The sequence below is a fragment of the Trachurus japonicus genome, chromosome 14 (assembly GCF_045865225.1).
Source record: "Trachurus japonicus isolate A0001 chromosome 14, Traja_1.0".
Lineage (NCBI taxonomy): Eukaryota > Metazoa > Chordata > Actinopteri > Carangiformes > Carangidae > Trachurus > Trachurus japonicus.
In genome coordinates this window covers 5696472-5718334 of record NC_140920.1, presented here as the reverse complement: position 1 = coordinate 5718334, position 21863 = coordinate 5696472, and the positions used below count along the sequence as shown (strand labels likewise).

The following is a 21863-nucleotide window of genomic DNA, read 5'->3' as shown; positions in this document are numbered from 1 at the left end:
TGGTGATGACAAAGACGCTTTTACACCGACTGTCCAAGGGCGTTACTCCACCATCCATCCATCCATCCATCCATCCATCCATCCATCCATTGGTTGTGGATTGACATGCCATTTGATCGATCACCTGAGCTATCAGTGATCAAGATCTTTCAAACAGCTGTTTGGATTTTCTGCATGTGCGTACTGCTCCAGAAATTCCTCGACCTCACCACACTTGCAGACTTTGCGTTCTTGGCGAGTTACTAAAATGCAAATTAGCCGTTCCAGCATGTTACATACAGTATGTGGCTTCTGGCCCTTCCTGCATTTTTCTGCTTCTGGATTTTTGAATACTTCTCCTGTGTGTGTAGGGATGAGGGATCAGGAGAACACTGTCAATATGAAGGCTTTAAACATCCGACCTCCTAAATCCCTCAGAGACTGAGGGCTGTAGTCAACAACAGCAGCAGCAGCAGCATTCCTCACGGTAGCCAAGCAGAGCTGATACATGAGGGAACAAGAGCTGGAAAAAGAACTGAAGAGCTTTAAAGTTGTAGCTACTTCTTTGTTTCGCCTGTGAAGAAAGAAAGAAAGAAAGAAAAAAGAAATCAAGATCAGGCCAAGGTTAGTGCGCAGGCTCTCTCCAGAGATCTGAGCTCCTGACATTGACTTATGGTTGGTCTGTTGAGATGAGTCAGGACTCTGAAGATTTAAGATGAAAACTTCTCCTGTGTGCTGTGCTCACATGGCTGCTGTTTATCATCCACTATGGTCTCTGAGTGGTTTGAGTTTTATAAACTACACATCGATACAATATGAAGAGATTTGGACGCAAAACTGATTGAGATTTGCCAAATAAACCAGAAATAGAGTGTGTATGGTGACGGTGCCCACTGAATTATTTCTGTGTTTGTCTTCTTTTACTGCCTCTTAAGGCTGAAAGAGGAAGAAGAACTAACACCAACTACTCCGTGTTTGTATGTGTAATCCAGAAAATATTACACACAGACAGAATAGGCAGAACTGTTAATCTCTCCATGTTTTTGTTAAATGCTCAGTTTTCCATAAATAGTTATACGTCTACGATTTCTGTTTGTTTCTGCTGCCATTGTCTGTCCAAGGTCTTTATTTAGGGTTTATCCTGATAAAGTCACTCACAACTAATGATCCAAAAATGCTTTCTCTCGGTTGGAGCGCTGCTTTCGGAGCACATTCTATTTTTTTTGGAAGCCTCTTTGTGGTTCTTGGCACAGGTAGGAGGTTATACAAAAAAGGCACACCTGCTATACATCCTTCAAGAGTTTGTATATATTTTTAACGTATTCAGTCTGGGACCATTACAGATTCAGGATCAGTTACTGTTATTCTTGTGTGCGGCCACACGTCGTTAGCAGCCGTGACCTGTTTCTGACCTTGATCCACAGTAAAAGAACAAATTTAATGGGACGTTTCGAATGCGATGCTTTTGTGACTTCAAAGTAAAACACAGAATTGGCTTCAGTGAGCTGTAGGAACATCCGATTAGGACGGCAATCGACCTTTATTATGATTATCAATCTGTTGATTATTTATTTTCCGCCTGAAACTCCTGTGCACTAGGCGATGCCCTCACCTGTCCTGTTTTTATCTGATCAATAGTCCAAAGCTCAAAGATAATCAATCAGTTCATTATTATATAAGAATCAGGAAACCAGACACTTTATGGATTTCGGCATTTAAAATGACCGGATATTTGACTAATTGATTCACCAACAAATCAATACTGATCTATACAAGTAAGATTTTCCTTCAAGGCCCTGACATCCTGTTTTTTTAATCAGCTTCGTACAGTGAAGGACATGAATGCACAAACTTTGGATATTTAGTTATTTTCGTTGGCTAATGTTTTTTTTTTTTACCCCCACAGTTTGGATGAATCATAGATTTTTAATATTAAATCAAAATAATGCCCCGGGAATGTTTTTTTTTTTTTGTTCAAAACTTTAGCTCTGATTGTTGATTATTTAGTTATGAGTCATGTGTTTGTTTTGTGAGAAATGCTAAAGAAAAAGTTTTCAGGGGCTAGAACGCCCACATGTTCTGCATTAAATTGTAGTCAGATGGATAAATAAACCGTTGTAAACAGAGATGTGCAGCGTAGTACGTAATGGATACCAGTAGCCTAATCTGTGGTTGTTTCTGCCACTTCCTCCACCACTGTCGCCCGGTCCAAGTTTTGGTTTACAGTATTTTATTTATTTTTTATTTTTTCAGATCTGGTTCATCAGACACAGAGAGTGTGTCCTGAGTTTATGAATCCACCCGTAACTATAGTGGATCATGGAGGTCTGACTTATTTCTTGACAGTCGGTGTCATCACATCCATGTCAAAGCTGAGCGGCTGCCAGCTGCCGCTATTGACTATGATTGAGACTGGAGCGCTGACAGCAGCAGATCCCACTCTGGAAACACTGAGTCACTGTCCACATCACAACACAAACCACTGACTGTGGACTGGTCCCCGCTTCCCAACACCTCTTCTGTGGATTTCTAAACAAGCCCAGCGTGCTGATGTTTTCCCAGCACATCACACAAACTCTGAGAACACAGAAGGACTTTCTCTCCTTTAGAACCCAGACGAAACTGCCAGTGATTTCATTTCTCTTTGCGGATCGTTGAGGCGACTTCCAATTCCCCGAAAAGTGGGCAACCCATCACAAATGGGTTTTTTATACATAGTTGGGCGATGACGACCTCTAGCAGCTTCTGTTTACATGCAACGTGGGGACCACCAAAGAGCAGCTATTGTAATGTCGGTCGACACCAGACACCCTCAGATTTTATTCGCAGGACGTAGAAGTCCTTAGACGCCATCGCCGCTGCAAAACCACAACAACCACATTTGTGGAAACGTTTTCTGTTGCTCGGCATTTGTGTTGCAGTACTCAGGAACAGTCTTGGTCTCACATTTACAAGGTCTTGTTGTCTCAAAATGGACTACATTTTTACTCGGCCTAACCTAACCCTAACCCCCTTGGTCTGTCCCAACCCCCTCAAAGTCTTGGTCTTTTCTTGGTCTTGGTATGCTCTGATCTTGGTCTTAGGTCTTGGTTAGGTGGTCTTGACCACAACACTACTCTGAATACGATTGGGATCGTTGCTGTGATTGGCTTGAGGTCTGTCCAGAGACATTTTGACCTATGTCCATTGGTCACGCCATTTGGACGTCGGAGGTTAGAAGATCTTCCCCCAAAAGTCAATCTCACAGACAGTTTGTTGTGGTATCAATCAGAAAGTAATTTGTAAAAGCAGCACTGTGCACATTTGGTTCCGTTTATTGCCCCTCATGTCCCCTCAGCATGGGTTTACTAACTGTACCTGGAGAATCATATAACAATTATTAGATTTCCAATATGCTGCTATTGTTATTGTGCCATTGGAGGAGTGTAAACATATTATTTTGTGGTCGACTGTCCTTTGACTATTTTGTCTCGGCACACGGCCCGCCTGTTATTTGAATATTCAAAACAAGAGACACACTAATCTGAGGCAGGTAAAGCCAAGTTTGCATCTGCAGATAAGGAATCATAACACTGTGTTTTTATTCAGGCATTTGCTACAAGGACTTGTACCGACAACATTCCCGTCTGACAGACTGACGCCACGCCAACTTAACCTTCCCCCTCACAGATGCAACAGAAGAATTAGGGCCGGGCTGGAAATGACGAAGACTATTGTCTACCACCTTGTGATCGCCCTGACTTAACAATATAAAATGTGCTGGATGTGCACTGCTCTCATTGACTCAGGCATGTTTTGAATTTTAAGTGGCCTCTGTGCAAGTTACAGGAATAAGATTACAGTATCTAATCTTCCAATGTAGCCCGTATGGAGCTCAGCAGAATACACCTAGAGGGGGGAAGTCGTGATTGAGCAACCAGAGCGGGAGGAGATGAAACAGTGTTTCTAACATGTTGGTTCCCTGAGGCGAGAATGGTTTGGTCTGAAAAGACATGTGAGTGGTACAAGTTGTGCAAACTGCACAAGGTGATGACAAAGTCCATGCCAATGTGAAGTTGTGGAGTTTGTTCAAGCGACTCAAGGCGGCAGTGATGGTTGAATCTGTTATTATGACGTATGCAAACACTCTTTTAGTCAATCTGTTGTTTGAAAGATCACTCATTTTTTTCAATTGCTACTGACTTCCTATGAATCACATGTTTGCTCACTCAATGGTTCATCATTTGGACACTCACATTTTCACCTTCATCCAGTTTTAATTCCTTCCCTCCTTCCCTTGTGTCCTTCGCTCACCACATTCGCTCATTGCTCACATTCCTCATCATCAGTCGTTCACTCACACTAAGCGCCGGCTCACCCGTTTTCCCCGGATCGCTTTGTTTGCTTGTTCGGTCAACTCCTTTGCTGACAAGTTTGTGAAGAATGCCGAGTGCTCACCTCTGGAATGCCAGGAATGTGACAGCTGGATTCCCTGAACTTCCCGTCCGCCTCACCAACACCAATGCATTAAACAATGAATGAGGAAACCAAAAACACGGAGGCCCATTCATGCTACTGTAGCTTCACCCACTTCATACCTTATAGTGCCCACATGCACATTATTAAAAATCATACTGTATCTTTATACAGCTCTTGGTTTCTTCTGAAAGGGATAGTTTGACATTTTGGCAAATTGGCCCATTGCCATAGGAGTAGGTTCATTACCTTTAATTGTCAGTGCAAGCTATTTTTAGAACAGCGGAGCAGAGCCAAACTTGTCAAACTCATCAAATACACAATCCAACAACTCCAAAACGCTCTCGCCACGCTATGAGATAATAACGGAACGTTACGAGACGGAGTTGTTTTCGAGGCTGCTTGCCGAAAAGCGGTTTTGCATGAATTTACCTCTTAAACAACTCTGTCTCGTAACGTTCTGTTATTATCTCATAGCGTGGTGAATGTGCAGGTCACAGCTTGTCCACGAGAGCGTTTTGGAGTTGTTGGATTGTATATTTGATGAGTTTGACGAGTTTGGCTCTGCTCCACCGTTCTAAAAATAGCTTGCACTGACAATTAAAGATAACGAACCTCTTCCTGAGACATAGGGATTATGGCAATGGGCCAATTTGCCAAAATGTTGAACTTTAAGGATATCGGAGCTAAAATTGAAACTGAGGTAGTTCAGATTAAGAGTTTTTCAGGTATGTACAGGGTTGTTGAACAGTCTGTGTCCTTCTGGGGGCTTTAGATCAGGGGGAGTCGTCCTTGGAGAAAGAGGGAGGAGGTCAGAAGTTGAACAGACAGACACGACTTTATTAAAAAACTTGCTCATCTTCTTTTGGAGCCAAGGCACTGCAGACGTACAAGCGGCTTTGCTAGAGCTGCACTATTATATTAGCCGTGGGAATTCCTCCTCTTTCATCTGTTTGCACATATGGCAGAGTTGGAACGGGCCGAGCGTTTAATACGGGCGTAGGTGTAATACGGGGCTGAAGACGGCAGTCGGCCTTGTTTTCGCTGGAAGCAGCCGTGGACCTGTGAAAACAAATGGGATAATAAACTCAGTGATTGTGTTTTACGCTGAGATCTGTGAAAACGAGTTACAGTAACAGGAAAATTGGATTCATCAGTGTTGAGTTGCTGTCCAACAAGGTGCATTGCCCCTTAATATGAAGAAGATACGATGTGTTTTTATTTATTTGACAGAAAATGAAATGGTAATTTGGATTATTGAATGTCATTTCATTAAAAAGGAAAAAGGACAAATAAGATGCAACTGTTGAATTTGCTCTCAAGTTACTGACATTTAATGGACAAAACAGAAAACAGAAAAAAAATCAGTTTTAACTTCCAATCAATCTAAGTTTTGTCCTTCAGGTTTTTGCAGCTCTCTTCTGTTTGCTGCCGACTCGTCATCACCAGCGTCTATCAGATCAAAACGCAGACTTTTCACTTTGCTCTTATCAGACTGTTGCAGTTTGAACTATAACTGACACTTACGTAAGCCGCCACAGCAACCATGAACATCACATCCCTGCCCTGCAACACCCCAGTTTAGTAGTCAGAGTATTCAAATACAATAATAAAATCACTCTAGATCTTTACTACATCTCTGCCCAGATCAATGAAGTCAATAACTTCTTGCAGGGAATTTCAACAGGAAGTTTTTAAAAATTGAGAAGCAGAGCCACAAATCCATGAGAACCCAGTCGATCTTGCGAGAGACTGTTTGACTGAAATGATCCACTGCCAATAATAAAACTTAATTCAACTTCCCGCCGCACACTCCCGTCATTTGTTCCCAATTAACCCCCCAGCTCACAGTGCTTTTCCCTGGATGCCACGACATCCAGGTCAGAGATCACGACCTGTGAAGTGACTCTGTCTGCTTCCACTCAGAGGTCCAGGTGTCAGATCGGACTCAATGCCCTGATTCACGGTGCGTTTAGGGAGAAAGGCGAAGGAGGCGGGGCACGGGGGGACGGGGGGTTCATGAGAGGAGGTCCATTGACTCAGCAACTGTGAGCAGACAGAGCAGCTAAGTGGGCATGTCAGAGGAGCAGATGGAGACAGATTGATCCCTCCATATGGAAACAACTTCCACTCGCATCTTCAGAGACAGTTAAAGGCTTCGGTGATGTCAGCCATCACTTCCTGTACCTACCATTAACAACATAAATGTGATGACAAGGCAGAGCAGCGTCTTATACATGCTGTAGAAGTGCTTCTGCAGTGACTTCACTCTCTACACGTTTGGCATGCTTCCTTGTAATGATCTGTTTACGCTGCTTTTCTCATATCACATGCAAATACTTAGCACTAATGAAACCAGCTTGATTGAATTTTGCTTGTTTGCTAAGAAGTAAACATTGGTTCTGCTGAATTTTCTTACAACCCCACCATTCATCTGCTCGAACTTTTTTTTCCTACAGTTTGTGACTTTACATTAATGTTAACAAACTTAAAAATGTCCTTAAGTTGCCTTGTCCTATGTAACAGCAGCTACGTTCGATAACTACAGCCTCAGAAAGACAGAAAAGGTTGATGGTGTGTGTCGTCTCAACCCAACCAAAAACTATGAGATTTCTCTCAAATAAACAATAACTATTCTCACAATGTCAGAAATGAAGCCCCACCATCACAAAAACCAACTAGTAGTAGCTTTTTATTAGGGATGCAGCTTTTTCCACTGATACCAACAACCGATAACTTCCTGCTTCTCATAACCAATAACAATTTCTGATAACATTTCTAATAGTTTATATCCAGGTTAATGGCTAAGATGTAGTGAGTAAAGCTGAATTTAACATTATAGCTATGCTTCTGATTAATCAAATAATATAACTGACATCACAACTGTGATCACACCAAAGACAAAAACTGTGAATCAACTCCAAGTGAAAACAGAGTAGAAAGGAGCGAAACCGAGGCAATGTTGGCTGGTTAGTTATAATTAGCTCTAGTAATGTCATTAGCAGACTTATAGATAATTCTGTTAATGACATTACTGGAGCCAATTATCTGTATACTGGCCGATAATTACCAGCCAGTATCAGGCCAATAATTATCTATACTGATAGTTGTCATGCATCCCTACTTTTTTGTATTATTGTTACATTGATGGTCGGATAATAACATGAAGAAATGAAGACAATTACAAACAATTCAAGACTTAAAACATTAGCTGAATCAATCAGGGAAAAACTACAGTTGCAAAACATATCAAATGAACTGTTGAGCTTTATGTTTCCATGTTGTGAACAGGGGATGTTTGTTATCATTTGTCACATTTAGATCATAACATAAAAGTGTCATTCGATTCATTGGAGGTTTTAGTGAAAGCTCTTTCATTGATTAGACTGCTATAGCTTGACTTTCTAATTCTATGCAAATCATTTTTGGGGGTCAGTGTTCAGGTTGACAGGAAGTTAAGGAGATGATGTGCAGCAAGAGGTGTGTGTTTGACCAGGTGAGCTTCTGGGCCACCGTAGGTACTGGTCAGACTGTTTGAACTGTTGTTGGTTTTCTCCAAAGTTAAAAGTAGAAATCTGTTGTTGACACGTGTAAATTATCAGTGTGTGTTTGTTGCACAGTTCTCAGTTGTGCGTCTTGACTCTCTGTTTTTCCGTTTGTCCTTGTTGTTGGTTACACGGAGGCTCGACGGCCGAACCGTGCAGCTCTAGACTTTGTTTTTGACCCGGAGCGGTCTGGACTGCATCAGCTCAGCTTTTTCTCTCATTTGCCTGTTTTTTTTTTTTTTTAAGGCCGGAACTAGATTATATTTGTCCCGGGGGCTGAGAGAGGTTCAAGTCCCTGTGGAGCTGAGTAAGTTAGAGAAAAGCTTTTCCTGCCAGCTCCTGTGTCCTAATCTGCCGTCGGTTAGCTCAGTCAAATAACTCTTCACTGGTCACTGTGTAATTACTTTGTGTTACGTCTACACAGATAAGAGACCATTCACTGACAGGGATTTGTGTGGTTTATATACGTGTGTGTGTGTGTGTGTATATGTGTGTCATTGTGAGGTAGGTGGAGCCTTGGCCTAGTAACTCAGGTGATATAACATGGTGCGTTCGCTGCCGCTCGTGTTATTCAGCCTGACTCACTGTGGTGTTTTCCATGTAAACGTATAGAGACTATACATGTATGTGAATGTTGATGTTTATATAAATCTTGTGTAGTTTTGGGATTATACGCTGGAATAACTCTCTCACTTTCTCCTGCATCTATGAAAGTTGTCGATTTTCATTTAGTTTCTAGTCTTTGGCTTCGCTGCACTAAAACAATCTGCACTAAATCCCTCATCAGCCTTTCCGGAGGTCCAGCTCTCCATTTATAGAAAACCTCTTGCGGATAAGAGCTGTTTTTTCATCTGACCAAGAATAATGAAGCACACATATATCCCTCTCTTTCTCTCTATATATACTATATATATTATGAGTCAGATTTCTTCCGTGTTAGCAGCGGTTGGATTTCGCTGATGTTTGTGCAGCTCGTGGATTCCAGGTTCACCTGGTTTCTTCATGACCCCGGGGGCTTTAGAAACATCTGAGGCTCGCATGAACCAAAACCAAACAAAAAACAGAATTAATTCTTCAAGTCCCACAGGCCAGTTAAAAACCTAGTGATCCCATCTGTGGGACACTTGGTGTTTTTATTTTTTTTTCCTTTTATTGTCTTTGCAGTCTCATACTTATGCAAACTGCACCGCGCTGCTCTGGTTTTGATTTATGGAGCTGCAGTGAGAGCGCGAGAAGCCGAGGCCGAGCTGCCTGTCTGAACAGATTGTTGAAAGAGATCGGCTATCTGTTCCATATCTGGGCTATCTCTGACAGCCCGCCTTCGGGGGGGTTGGGGGGGGGGTTACGAGGCTGCGCAGGGGCCAAAGTGGGCGCACGCATCAGCTACTTTAATTTGACTCTCGACTGCAGGGAGCCGGAAGCTGCAGCGCTCATTTAACAACATCGCCCGTGTTTGTGTTTGTGTTTATGCACGCTTTCTGTTTTCACCCTGACGCTCACTCCTTCTGTCGGCTCAACTGTTTGGCAACAACCTGCAGAAACTGATCTCAGCCCAGTACTGTGTGTTCAGACTCAAACATCTGCTCCTTTGAACAGATGTAAACCTCTGGCTGCTCCGGCCGGTTCGGATACAGAGAGGGAAAGAGGCTGAAGCACGAGAGAAGAAAACTCTAAATTGAAATGTGGAATAATGAATAGATTAGAGCATGCAATGGAGGTGGGAACTCCACACTCATCAACCAAAGGAAATGATAGAGGAGTGTTTAATTAGAGGGAGAAGGAGGGAGTGGTGAACACATCTTAGACATGATCATTTAAGATGTGTGTGAAATCTGTGACTGACAATGAAGCTGTGGTTATATCCATGGTTCATCATCACAAAGCATTTTAATATCATTGGAACATATTAACAGCCATAAAAACAGTAGTTTATGTCTGAGGCCAATACTGATGAGATGTCGTAGTTTGGATGTTTGTTTCATCACCAATAACAGTTTGAAAAGATGTTATTGCGCCTTTGATTGATGACTCACACCCACTGATGTCTGATGTCTTCTTCATCTGTGTGTGAAAACACTTTCAACAACCCGCAAGAGCCCCATTTTGAAATATCATATAATTAAAACCCCAACAATAAAAAACGCAAGACAGTATAAAACATAAACGCTCACAACACTGTGTGTGTGATGCCACAGAAAGTTCAAGACAAGACAGAAAATTCCTGTGCCTACGAGAGGGAGAGAAAGAGAGAGCAAAAAAAAAACTTTGAAAAAAAAAAAAGCTGCAGCTAAGATCAGATTTTCCATTTCTGTGTGTGGCAGAGAGTGTTTTCGTGCGTATGTGTGCGGCTGTTTGGTTTGGCGGGTGGAGAGATGATGGCAGCTGGTCTGGTGCTTTCTGCTTCCAGACTTCGCTCTTCACCGGCGGCGTCCTCTAGTAGGAACAGACGCTCCCAGTACAAAGTTAGAGAGGATGAAAACAACACAGAATAAAACAAAACCAACCAAAAAAAAATAAAAAATTGCCACGCTGCCCAGTTGGCGTCCGTCCCAAGAGGAAGTGATTAATCTGAAAATCCACTTATGTCCATTTTGGACAATTCCTCCTCTGTTTTTAAGCTGCATGCATGTGTGTGTGTTGAACGCTGTGATTTTCTTGACCTCCACATGTTTTGCTGGTGTTGTTCATATGAAACGTCTGACTCAAGTACAAGTTTCTCTCCTCTGGTCAGGAGTGACGCCTCCTCCTCTCTTCTCCTTCCCTCCCTCCCTCCCTCCCTCTCTCGCTCCTTCCCGCTGTTTCCATACTCCGCTCCACCACCAGCACCACGACTGTCGTCACTGGGCTTTTTATGAACCCAGCTCCTCTGTTCTCACAGCGCGGAAACTCTCAGGGTCCAGACCTCGCACTGAATCACACTTTGTCGAATTTATCAGGTCCTGCAGTGTGTGTGTGTGTGTGTGTGTGTGTGTGTGTGTGTGTGTAACTCTTCAGGATCTCTCTGTATCTTTGAAGGTTTTCATTTTCTCTGAGCTGATCCGAGGCCGTGTTTCTCTCTCTGTCTGTCTGACCTGGGTTTGTTCCTGAACACACAGCTGCTTTTGTCGGGTCCAGAGGAGGAATCAGAGAGGGAGAGAGAGAGAGAGCGAGGGGGGATTTAAGGTTTAAGTGGTGCGAGTGTAGTTGAAGCTCCACACTGATGCTGACGGCGATAAGGCCGCAGCGCTCGGCTCTGCTCTGTGTGGATCATTATCCTGGTTCAGACGGATCATACCGCGGCCCAGGCTGCACGCCCTTTTGGTTTAACCCATTAAGGATTTAAGAATATTACAGTGATATTGTGCTTGATGTTAATCTCCCACTTGATCCTTTAAGTGTCTGTGAGGAGATTACACAGCTTTGTACACGGTGAATAATGACCAAGTCTGTGTGTTTCTGCCTCTTTGGTCTTTTATTTGACTCCAAGACGACGTTTGTCTTCTGAAGAGTATGTGTAATGTTCACTAGATGCTTTCCAAGTACAAATAAGAGACATTATAGCTGCTATAATCACCATAATATAGTGAAGTGTAATAAGTTGACCTTTGACTTTCATTAGGAAAACTGTAGTTATTTCAACAAAGGTAATGTTCTCCTATCAGATCCTGGAGTCTTCGTGTCCAGGAGAAAGTCCTGTCAATAACTTGATGGGATGTCATGTGGTTTTACTGGTGGAGGCTCAGTTACTCGTCACAGCTTCGATTAAAGCGATAATCCCCTTTATTGCACGCGCAGGTGCAATTTGTTCAATAAAAGTCTGCTCTGTTATTCTATTCAGTGTTTGAGGGTATTTATTAAAGCAGGAAATCTCAGGAACTGTAGAACTGGTTAATAAGCACACCTGAATATTTGCTTTTTTATCGCAAGTCATATTGTCACTGCAATACTGAACAGTGTCAGTGCACATCAGGCATTTTGCTGATATCATGCACATGCAGGCCTAGTTCAAAATATCAGATATCAGTTTCCTTGATAATAATCGGTATGACCCAATGCGGAAACATATTGTTGACAAATAGAATAAGTTATTTAAGTTTAAGATAAGTACTTTGTTTTAGCACATTTTAATGTTTTAAAGTGGAAAAAAAACTCTTCTTATACCCTCCAATATAAGTCGACGATAGTATCTTTATATGAGTGCCCTTTAAAGGGTTAAAGAATGATAATAATCTTGTATTGTGGATTAAACTGATGCATTTTTTCCTCTAAACATTTAATCTTCATATTAAAATGATCAGATTTTTAAAGTTTTTGCTGTGTTTTTTCTAATATTTTCTAATATTTATTCATAGTGAAATGTGAACTCACTCTGGTCCCTGGCTCTGGGTCTTGTTGTGCTGCCGTCCAGCTCAGTGTTGACTCAGAGGCTCAGAGAGTCATAGTCAATATAATGTAAATGTTAAAGGCTGCAGCACAGACAGGATGTTAGCCAAGCTGTTTGTTCTGCAGCCTTCAATGGTCGTGTTGTATCGTCTCTCTCTCTCTGTACAACGTCCTCTCTGTGTCGCCGACCGACCAAGCGACCGACCGACATACTGGACATTCTGGTGGAGGTGGGAGTGGGACGACGGGTGACTGAACTCTGGACGGAGGCCCGAGTCAGCTGGTCTTTCTGGAAAAAAAACCCAAATTTTTCCACAAAATGAAAAAAGTTCTGACCTTCAGAATATCTTTCATGGCCACATCAGGTTCATGAACTTTGATACGTAAAATTGGAAAAATCAGACTTTCCAGAGTTGAGTATTTTTTTAGTTTTTACACAACAGTACCTGGCACATGTCTGACTAATGTAGGAGTGTCTGACTCTGAACGCATCGGGAGCTGAGCGTTAATGAGCTGTTTGTTGAAGGGAGAGGGAGAAGAAATGTGGTGGGTGGGACAACAACGGCCTCTGTACTGCTACGACTTGCTTCTGTACACTATGACTGATCCAAGTCGAGTGCTGCCGCAGCTTGTTTATATGTGAGTAACAGGCATAGTATGGCAGCAGAACCGCACGTCAAAATGTCAGTACCCCATCAGGCCTTGGGGCGCTGCACAGAACTACTTTTACTTTAAATGTGGATGAAATGGAAGAAGATCAGATTCAAGGTTTTTTTTCCTGTAACAGTTCAGAGCTGCAGCAACAGGCTCAAGTCTTTGTCTTGTTCTTGATGTTGGCTTTTCCAGTGTGATCTTTTACTCTCTGGAGAGGTTTTGACCTCCTGGGGAATTAAACTAATGTGTTTCAGATTATTTTTATATGACAAAAGGTAGATGTGTAGTATCTGTTGGACTTAAACTGGTTAAATCCAGAGTGTGGTGTTTCTGCCAGGAGGTGGCAGCAGCGGCTCTGTAGCAGAGCCAGCTCAGTCAGTCCATCACTGACTGACTGGCTCAATGGATCAGCTTCATCTGTCTGAACAGCCACAGTTTTAGATGGTTTATGTTCAATATGTATAATTATTTTATTTCTGCAGAAAGACTCACAAACACACATTTTCTTTGAGCGTGGCAAAAAAACACGACAATCTCAGAGCTTTAACTGTGTCTTTATTTTGACTGTATGACGCTCGTCACTTTAAAGACACAGTCATTTAAGAGGAATTCTGGGTAATATCCCGCTATTACAACTGGTACTGAGTGTAAGAATAGACTGTAACTGCATCTGATCCTCAGACAGTGAGATAATCCAGAGGAGACACCGGCCGTATGAGACGGCGTGGACGCGCTGTCTCCTGAGGCGGTGACGTCCTCATCACCGATCAGGGTCATCGGTTCCTTCACATGAGCCTCAAGGGAGGTCAGGCCAGAGGTCAGAGGTCACTGCAGATTGAGACGGCTCTACGTGGAGTTAATGAAGTGGCTCTGGTCGTCGGTAGTTGGTCGTTCATGCTGAGGTGTTTCTGTTTCTGTTTCTGTGCTGATCCGTACTGAATCGTGGGAATCGTTCTGCTGAATCTCATGGGGGCGGAGCCACCGCTACATCAAAATGTTGGGATTTCTTCCCTTGTGCAGGCAACTGAACACCAGACCAGAGACCACAGACACCAACCACACCCTCAGCTCACGTCCAGGCACAGAGAGAGAGAGAGAGATTGGAGTGGGTGTTGGACTGATCACATTACCGTCCAGTTTTAGAGAAACTACAGATTGAAGCAACAACGTAGAGATTCCTCCTCACACATCCTGCTGTCTGTCTGTCTGTCTCTATTGATGACCCGCTTTAAACTGATCAATACATGAAACAGGGACAGTCAGCTTCATGGCCGTTTGTTAGTAGTAGAGGAATTACCGTTTTATGCACCTTGTTTTAGGGCGATAGTAAAGTGTAAATCCATATAAATGTGTGTTATAAGAGGGATAGGATATTCCTTTATTCTTCCCATGGGGAAATTTAGTTATTTTGCATCCATGTAGCACAGAGCCAGGTTTTTACAGTATAATCGAATTGAACTGATTAAAGGTCTGCTCAGGATATGTTGTAAGACATAAATATTCTTTTTTTGAAAAACATCTGCTATGAGTTTTCCTATAAATTGCCCAAATTGCTTGTTTGAAATTCTTTAAAATGACAAAATCCAGATTATTTCAGCTCATGTTTATGTTTTACTGGACATGAGACGCCTCCTGTTTCACTGAAAAGTAAATTCTCTACATCGACTGCAGGTTTGAAGTTTCCACATTTTGTGCTGGTTTTATATTCGTCACAAAACGTTGCACTTCCTCAGTTTTACCAGATTCAAGGTGATGTCAGAGAAACTTTCCATCTTCAGCTTCTCCCTTTTAAACTCTGTGCACCGAATCTGCACAGTTCAACTCAAACAGTCAAGTCAAGAAATAATAAAAACACATCATGTACAGTAGGGAAACTTTGTAAAAACATGAATATCTGAGTTTTATCTTATTATTTCTCTGTCATGATGCTTCAGTCCGGCCAAAAGCAACACACTCCAGTGTTTCAGTGAAGAAAGATGGATGTGTTGGTGGGGGTTTGGGGTCATGTAATACATATGGGCTCTGGTGAAATAATGCACTGGGTAGTTCTACTGTTTGTCTAGTTGAATCAGGCGGAGCAGCTAATGTAATCCAGGAGCACTAACAGGCAGAAGTGGGGGAGGGGAGGGGGGGAGTGGGGCTGTCGGGCCTGATCCGAGCCCCCATGCTAGTGAGTAACCTCAGGCCTGTACGTCCTCACATGCACATACACACACTGCACGTACATGCACATACATGCACGCTCAGCAGCAACATGACAGCAGTGCTTACGGCAGCAGTTTGTTGTTGTGCTCACTAACCCAGTTAACTGTGATCTGAAGTCGATGCAGCTCGGCTCCGTCGCCACGGTGAACCAGGCTGCTCTCCGCATCAGCATCAGCATCAGCATCATGGAGGCTACAACTCTCCCTGTAAAAGGCAGCGTGGCCTGGCCAGGTCAGGCTCTCTGTCCTTTTGAGGGTTTACCTCTTTATTTAAAGGGATAGTTCAACATTTTGTCAAATTATCCTATTGCCATAATCCCTAATAGTCATAGCAATAGGTTCATTACCTTTAATTATCGGTGCATGTTGTTGTTTGAGATCTGCGGGGCAGAGACGTGAGCTGCTCAGCGAACACAATGGAGGTGAACGGTACAGGTCCCCTGTCTCTCATCAAACTCATCAAATACATAATTCAACAACTCCAAAACGCTCTGGTGGACAAGTTGTGACCTGAACATTCACCATACTATGAGATAATCATGTAACATTGCGGATCTCAAAACAACATGCACCAATAATTAAATGTAATGAACCTACTGCTATGACTATAGGGATTATGGCAATAGGAGAATTTGCCGAAATGTTGAACTATCCCTTTAAAGGCCTAGAGCCCGAGAGTGTCCACTCTAGACATTTAGGGGAAGTCGCTGCTGGTTAGAAACAGTTTTATATCATTCATGAGTATTTAAACCCAGAGGGAAGAGACTCTGTCGGTTGTGATCGCCCCTCACGTCACGTAGCGACGCTCTGGTCTGGAGATCAGGTGACCATCACACACCTGATAAATCTGCAGCCTATTCATCATCACAGTCCATTCACACTGAAAGATCCAGACTGCAGCTATAAATAAACCTATTTAGCAGTTAGCACAGAGATGCTGCAGTGGCTCCATCAGACTGACTGACTGACAGGAATCCACCTGATCCGTTTTAACACCTTTATCTGGGATGTGAGATCCTTCCTCAGCCATCCTCTCTCTTTCTCTCTTGGTATTTCCCTTTTGTCTGGCTGCTCTTCATTCACGCCCTCCTCTCCTTCTTTCTCACTCTCTTGCTCTTGCTTACTTTCTCCCCCTCTCATCCCCCTCCCCTCCTCCCCTCCTTCCCAACCCTTCCTTCCTGTGTCAGACGGAGCCAACATCACATCAGAGGTGTGTTGGTCCATTGCATTAAAGGCTCCCCGGTCCCCGGTGCTGATCCCTCTGCTTCCTCTGGCTCCCACTGCTTGACTCACTCTACCAGTACACACACACTTGCACAAACCAGAAACACTTTCTCTTGAAAAGCTTGACAATAATTTTCTGACAGAAAAACAAATCCTCACTCGGCTCGAGCTGTAAACAAAACCAGTAGTGAGGAAACGGTTCCAGCGGCGGGACCACGCTGCAGAGATGAGTTCAGCCTCTGGAGGTTTTCTGATTTATTAGTTTCAGATTAGGGCATTATAGCTGCTCCAATTTGTGTGTGTGTGTGTGTTAAACTGCAGCTGTGCCTTGGCTTCTTCCTAAACAGGGATGATTGTTCAGGGATTTTTTTTCCTCGGCTCAGCTGTTAAAAGTTTTTAGGATGTTGAAGCTTCTCGTTGGCCGATGGACATGTGATGTGATGGTTTTTGTGAGAGATGCACAGATGAGTGATGTTGAACCTGCATCAGCTGCTTCAGAACGACAGAGAGAGGAGTAAAAAAGAAAAAGAAAAGAGAGAGATGTAGAGTTTTACAGGTTAAAGGAATAGTTTGACATTTTGTCTCTTGAGAGAGATGAGGAGATTAAAACCGCTCGGCGTGAAGCGACAGTTTCGTAGCCGACTAACCGAGCCTGGCTCTGTGCAAAGGCTAAGATCAGTTGCCAGGCAACCGTTATTGATGCCAGAAAGTTGCTGAATTGGGGATTTTTACTGCTGATACAGTAGGTGAATTTTAGTTCACTTTGGTTGGGCCGAGTTTGGTTTCCTGGTTCCCTTTTCTTGCTCCCTGTGTTTGCACTGAACTAAATTAGCTGCGTTCACTTTACAGACACGAGGGTGGGAATGTGTCAGTCTGCACGTGTTAGCCTACTTTTTCGTTAATCTGCAAATTTTCTATCCAGATTGCAGGAGTTGCACTTTTTTTCTTTTTTTTTTGATGACGGTAAACTGTGTGCATAAGTGTTGTGTTGCTACGGAGACGTCTTGGTCAACAAATCAGATTCAAATTCAAGATGTAAAGAGAGACGATTGTTTGGTACGAGACCCAACAAACATCACATCATCAGTTTGTTTTTTTTAAGTGAAAATGAAGCAAAAAGTGACCATTCACACCTGTGTGATTGTAATTTGATGGGTTTTTTTTTCACATCACTGTGCAGACCTACTAGATGCTGGTGTTGATGTATAATTAATTCAAATATCATGACAAGGAGAGTTTGAAGGTGATCCGTGACTAAATCTGACGTTAATTCCCATCTACTGATTACCTTGTTTTAACCAATCAATGACAGGCCACATGAGGTGTGTGTATATTAACATACACCTGAAATACACAGCATCATAAAATATGCATGCACTTAAACTTTTATATGAAATAACAGGGTATCCACGGGCTTCTGATATAATAGTCTGTAGACATCATCATCATTCAACTTTTTCACATGGTCTGGTGTTAATAAAGCAAACTAAAAATCGCAAAAAGAAAGAATCGAATCGAATCGTGACCCTAAAAGTCGGAATCGAATCGAATCGTGAGCCACCCAAAGATTCACATCCCTAGTACAGAGACCTGCCACAGTGTCATGGTGCATTAATATAAACTTCAACCTCAGAGCTGTCTGTCCTCAGACTGTCCTGACTGTCCCTGAACATCACACAGGGATGCAAACAGCGCGCCGAAAAGCGAAACTCGCTTTTTTCATGACCAATTAGGTGACTTGTGTGAATCGTTCAGATCCGAAGAGTTTTTGTTTTGAGGGGGGGGGTCTCAGCGTCTCAGCTCGGGTCAGTAAAATGTTTTTCTAGCAGGCTGACAGTGACAATCACGTAAGGCGAACTCATTCATGGTCTCTGATTATACTGATAACAGCCTACCTCCAATGTAGACGCGCGACATGCACGCACGTTACCCAAAGCGGCGACGCCGTTTTCCCCCCGTGCATGTCCGTGGAGCTGTAGAATGTGTTCAATTCAAAAAGTGAAACTAACACATTATATAGGCCTATATGTCCATTACACACTGAAGGGATGTTAAATCCCATGTCTTTATTTCTTCAGTTTATTTTAATAGTAATAATTATGACTAACATTCAGTGAAGACCTAAAAATCAGTATCTCCAAAATTGAAATATTGCAATGGTTTTTATTTTTTTAAAGCATTTTTAATATAGAAATGTTGGCCTTCTGAAAACTGTCCATCTATATGCACTCAATACTTGGTTGGGGTTGAACTACTGGAAATGGACTTTTCTGTGATATTGTTAATGGTGAGCCCCCCCCCCCGCCAGACAATTCCTCTCTTTTTTGGTCCTGACCCGTTTGCATCCCTGTACTATAGAGTCAGATGAACTGGATTTAAATCCTGTGTCCATCTGTTCTCTGTCGTGAATTAGCTTGTGTGTGTGTGTGTGTGTGTGTGTGTGCACCTAAGCAGTCATCCATACTGTCCACCTGTTTAAAGCAGCCGCCCCGTACCCGCTCTGTGTGCCTGATCCCACAGATGCTGCTGAGTGCATGAAGCTGCTCCCTGCACATACGCACCCTGTCAGCCTCTTAGTGTTTTGACAGCTGGCCCTGATAGAGGACTATTTTAAGGCCGTGGATGGATATATCTGTGCGAGTCTGCGCTGCCGTCATGTGCACAGATAAGTGCCGTGTCTGTCTAACCCCCACCCCCCTACACCCCCCACAGTCTGGTTCCAGGGGTGTCGGTTTGACGGGCAGCGCTTGGCACCGTGGTCCGAGCCAGAGTGGCTCCTGTCACTGAGGACACCGACACTAGATGTGATTTACACGACACTGAGGCGACTGGACTCACTCTAAACAATGAGCCAATCTTTTAAAAAGCTCTGACTTCTTCAATACTCAACACTAACACACACTCAGCTATTTGCAGATGATTCTGCAAAACTTGCGTGTTAAAAGCAGGAGATAAGATGCTGCGTTCAGGGGTTCACTGATGGGATCGGTCGTGTCGGTACCAGTGAGATGTGACTGTTTCACATTAAAGACTGGTTCTTCTGCACTTTTATTATAAAATGCATCGTTTCCATTGTGATGTTGGTTCATCATTGGTTCATTGGTTCATGGTTGAGGTGTTTACACTTGAAGTTTTCTCTGTGTCAGGAGATGAGTTCATGGATCACAACTGGTTTCAAAGTCATTTATTTTGTCTTGTACAGGATAATATTAGTGCACCAGAGTAATATTACTGTATATATTCACTGAGGTGGGGTTGTGAGAATTATTGTCATTGTCTATATTTGAATAAAGACTTATTATTTCGAAGATGTAAAAAAAATAACACTGTAAAAGAAGATGCATTGGTTATAAACAAAACAACAAGAGTCACAAAACCGAAAATACACACATTTCTGAAAAGGAGCTGGATGAAACTGAACCTTTTTTAATCCTGCCTCTTCTCCACTTTTCAATAACCAGCTTCCAGGTCACTAATGAATCATCTTTGACTTATATATTATATAATATTCACTAATTGCTTTATACATATGAACAATTCTAAATCTAATGAACAATTACAATAATAATCTGAGATAATCTGTCAAGGCCCATCTATATGTAAATGTATTTTTTATGTGATTTTGTTTTTAACGTACCAGATTTTCTGTGCATGTCAGCACAGCCAGATTTCTATATTGTAATAAATTCCTCTTGTCTTTGTGCAGGACCTTCACACCATCTACTGCCACCTCTACCACATGGACGTCCTCTCCCACCTGAGGGAACATCAGCTCAGGTAAATCATTCATTTCCCTCGATCACAGTATCAGTTTACCTGATGAACTTTAGAGTAGCCTATAGGGCCACTTTCTGGTTGAATTGTTCTACGACGCCACACCTTCACCAAACAGGTTTTCTTCTCAACACTGGTTAGAAATTCACAAATGCCTTTGTTGCCCGGGGTTGTTGTTTTTTTCCCACCACCTTGGCTTTAGCATTCACAGGACGTTGTTCAGGCTGAGGAGGAGAGGTGATAACATTCATACCGAGCGTGTTTGAAATGCTCCACTTGAAGCCGGGTATGTGGTCGTAGCAGGTTTGATTCAGTTGAGCTGGTTATGACAATGACAGAGTATTTATTATAAATGTGGGTCAGAGTCCTCGTCCTCGTCCGATGGAAAGGTTCTCACGCTTGTTATAAAATGAACCACAACTCAAGAGTATGTTTCCAAAACCTGTGTCCAAGTATAAAATACTAGTGCATTTGGCTTTGATTGTAATTGTGAATAAAAGGCAAAATCCACACCAGTTTGTCTCAAAGGACTTTACTTTACACAGCATCATAACAATATCGGCTGAGGAAAAACTTGCTGTAGATGTTGTGTACAGACAAGAAAACAGTTTACAACGTGGAATAAGGAGTAAATGGGGATTGTTCAGTCAAAGAGGAGCTGATGGAGGCAGCTTGTGGTAGAGCAGGCTGGGTCCTAGGAGCAGAGGAAAGGAGGAGATGCAGGCGGCGGTTGGTGCAGAGGGGATGTAGCTCTGGAATCTGTGGAATACCCCTTTATTTCAGAAGCTTCAGATTTTTCTTTTTTACTGTTTAAGCTATTGATACTTTTCAAATACATGTTTTTGTTTATAAAATACTGAATATTCCTCAGCAGTTCAAAACTTATTTTCAAGAAAATTCTTTCTCTCGCACTCATACTCAACTCGTAAATCATCATATCTTCATCTTCCCTAAATTTCTCACTTGTAGAGGTCAGTTTGCAATCAGATTAAAGAGCAGCAAACTATGGAAAACTGTATCTTCTTACAATAGATGCCTGAAAAAGCACTTCATTGCTGCTCTGTAAACTGTTTTGTGTTGTTGTCCAGGTTGTTTTTGTTGTACAATTATTACTATTGCTCAGGGGTCATCACAATATTACTGTATTATCATTTTTTGGTCATATTCAATCAATCAATCAACACTATACTATACTATACTATACTATACTGTACTGTACTGTACTGTACTATACTATACTATACTATACTATACTATACTGTACTGTACTGTACTGTACTGTACTGTACTGTACTATACTATACTATACTATACTATACTATACTATACTATACTATACTATACTATACTATACTATACTATACTATACTATACTATACTATACTATACTATACTATACTATACTATACTAAACAGAGAGAGAGTGCGAGACATCAAGGCCAAACTACAAATGCAGATCAAACTGAGATGTTAGTTGGGATCCAGGCAGAAACATGAGTAGTGGGTCTTAACATCTTAACTCTGAGCCGACAGACAGACAGACAGACAGACAGACAGACAGACAGACAGACAGACAGACAGACAGACAGACAGACAGACAGACAGACAGACAGACAGACAGACAGACAGACAGACAGACAGACAGACATGACAGTGTCTAACAGTG

General features: G+C 42.4%; 1 protein-coding gene across 1 annotated transcript in view; it reads left to right on the top strand.

The window, feature by feature from the left end:
* rapgef6 (Rap guanine nucleotide exchange factor (GEF) 6) overlaps nt 1-21863 on the top strand; it is a 139978-nt gene that overhangs the window by 12749 nt on the left and 105366 nt on the right. The window contains exon 2 of the mRNA XM_085797178.1: nt 20130-20200. Coding sequence (XP_085653304.1) covers nt 20130-20200 — 71 coding nt within the window. The remainder of the gene's footprint in view (nt 1-20129; nt 20201-21863) is intronic.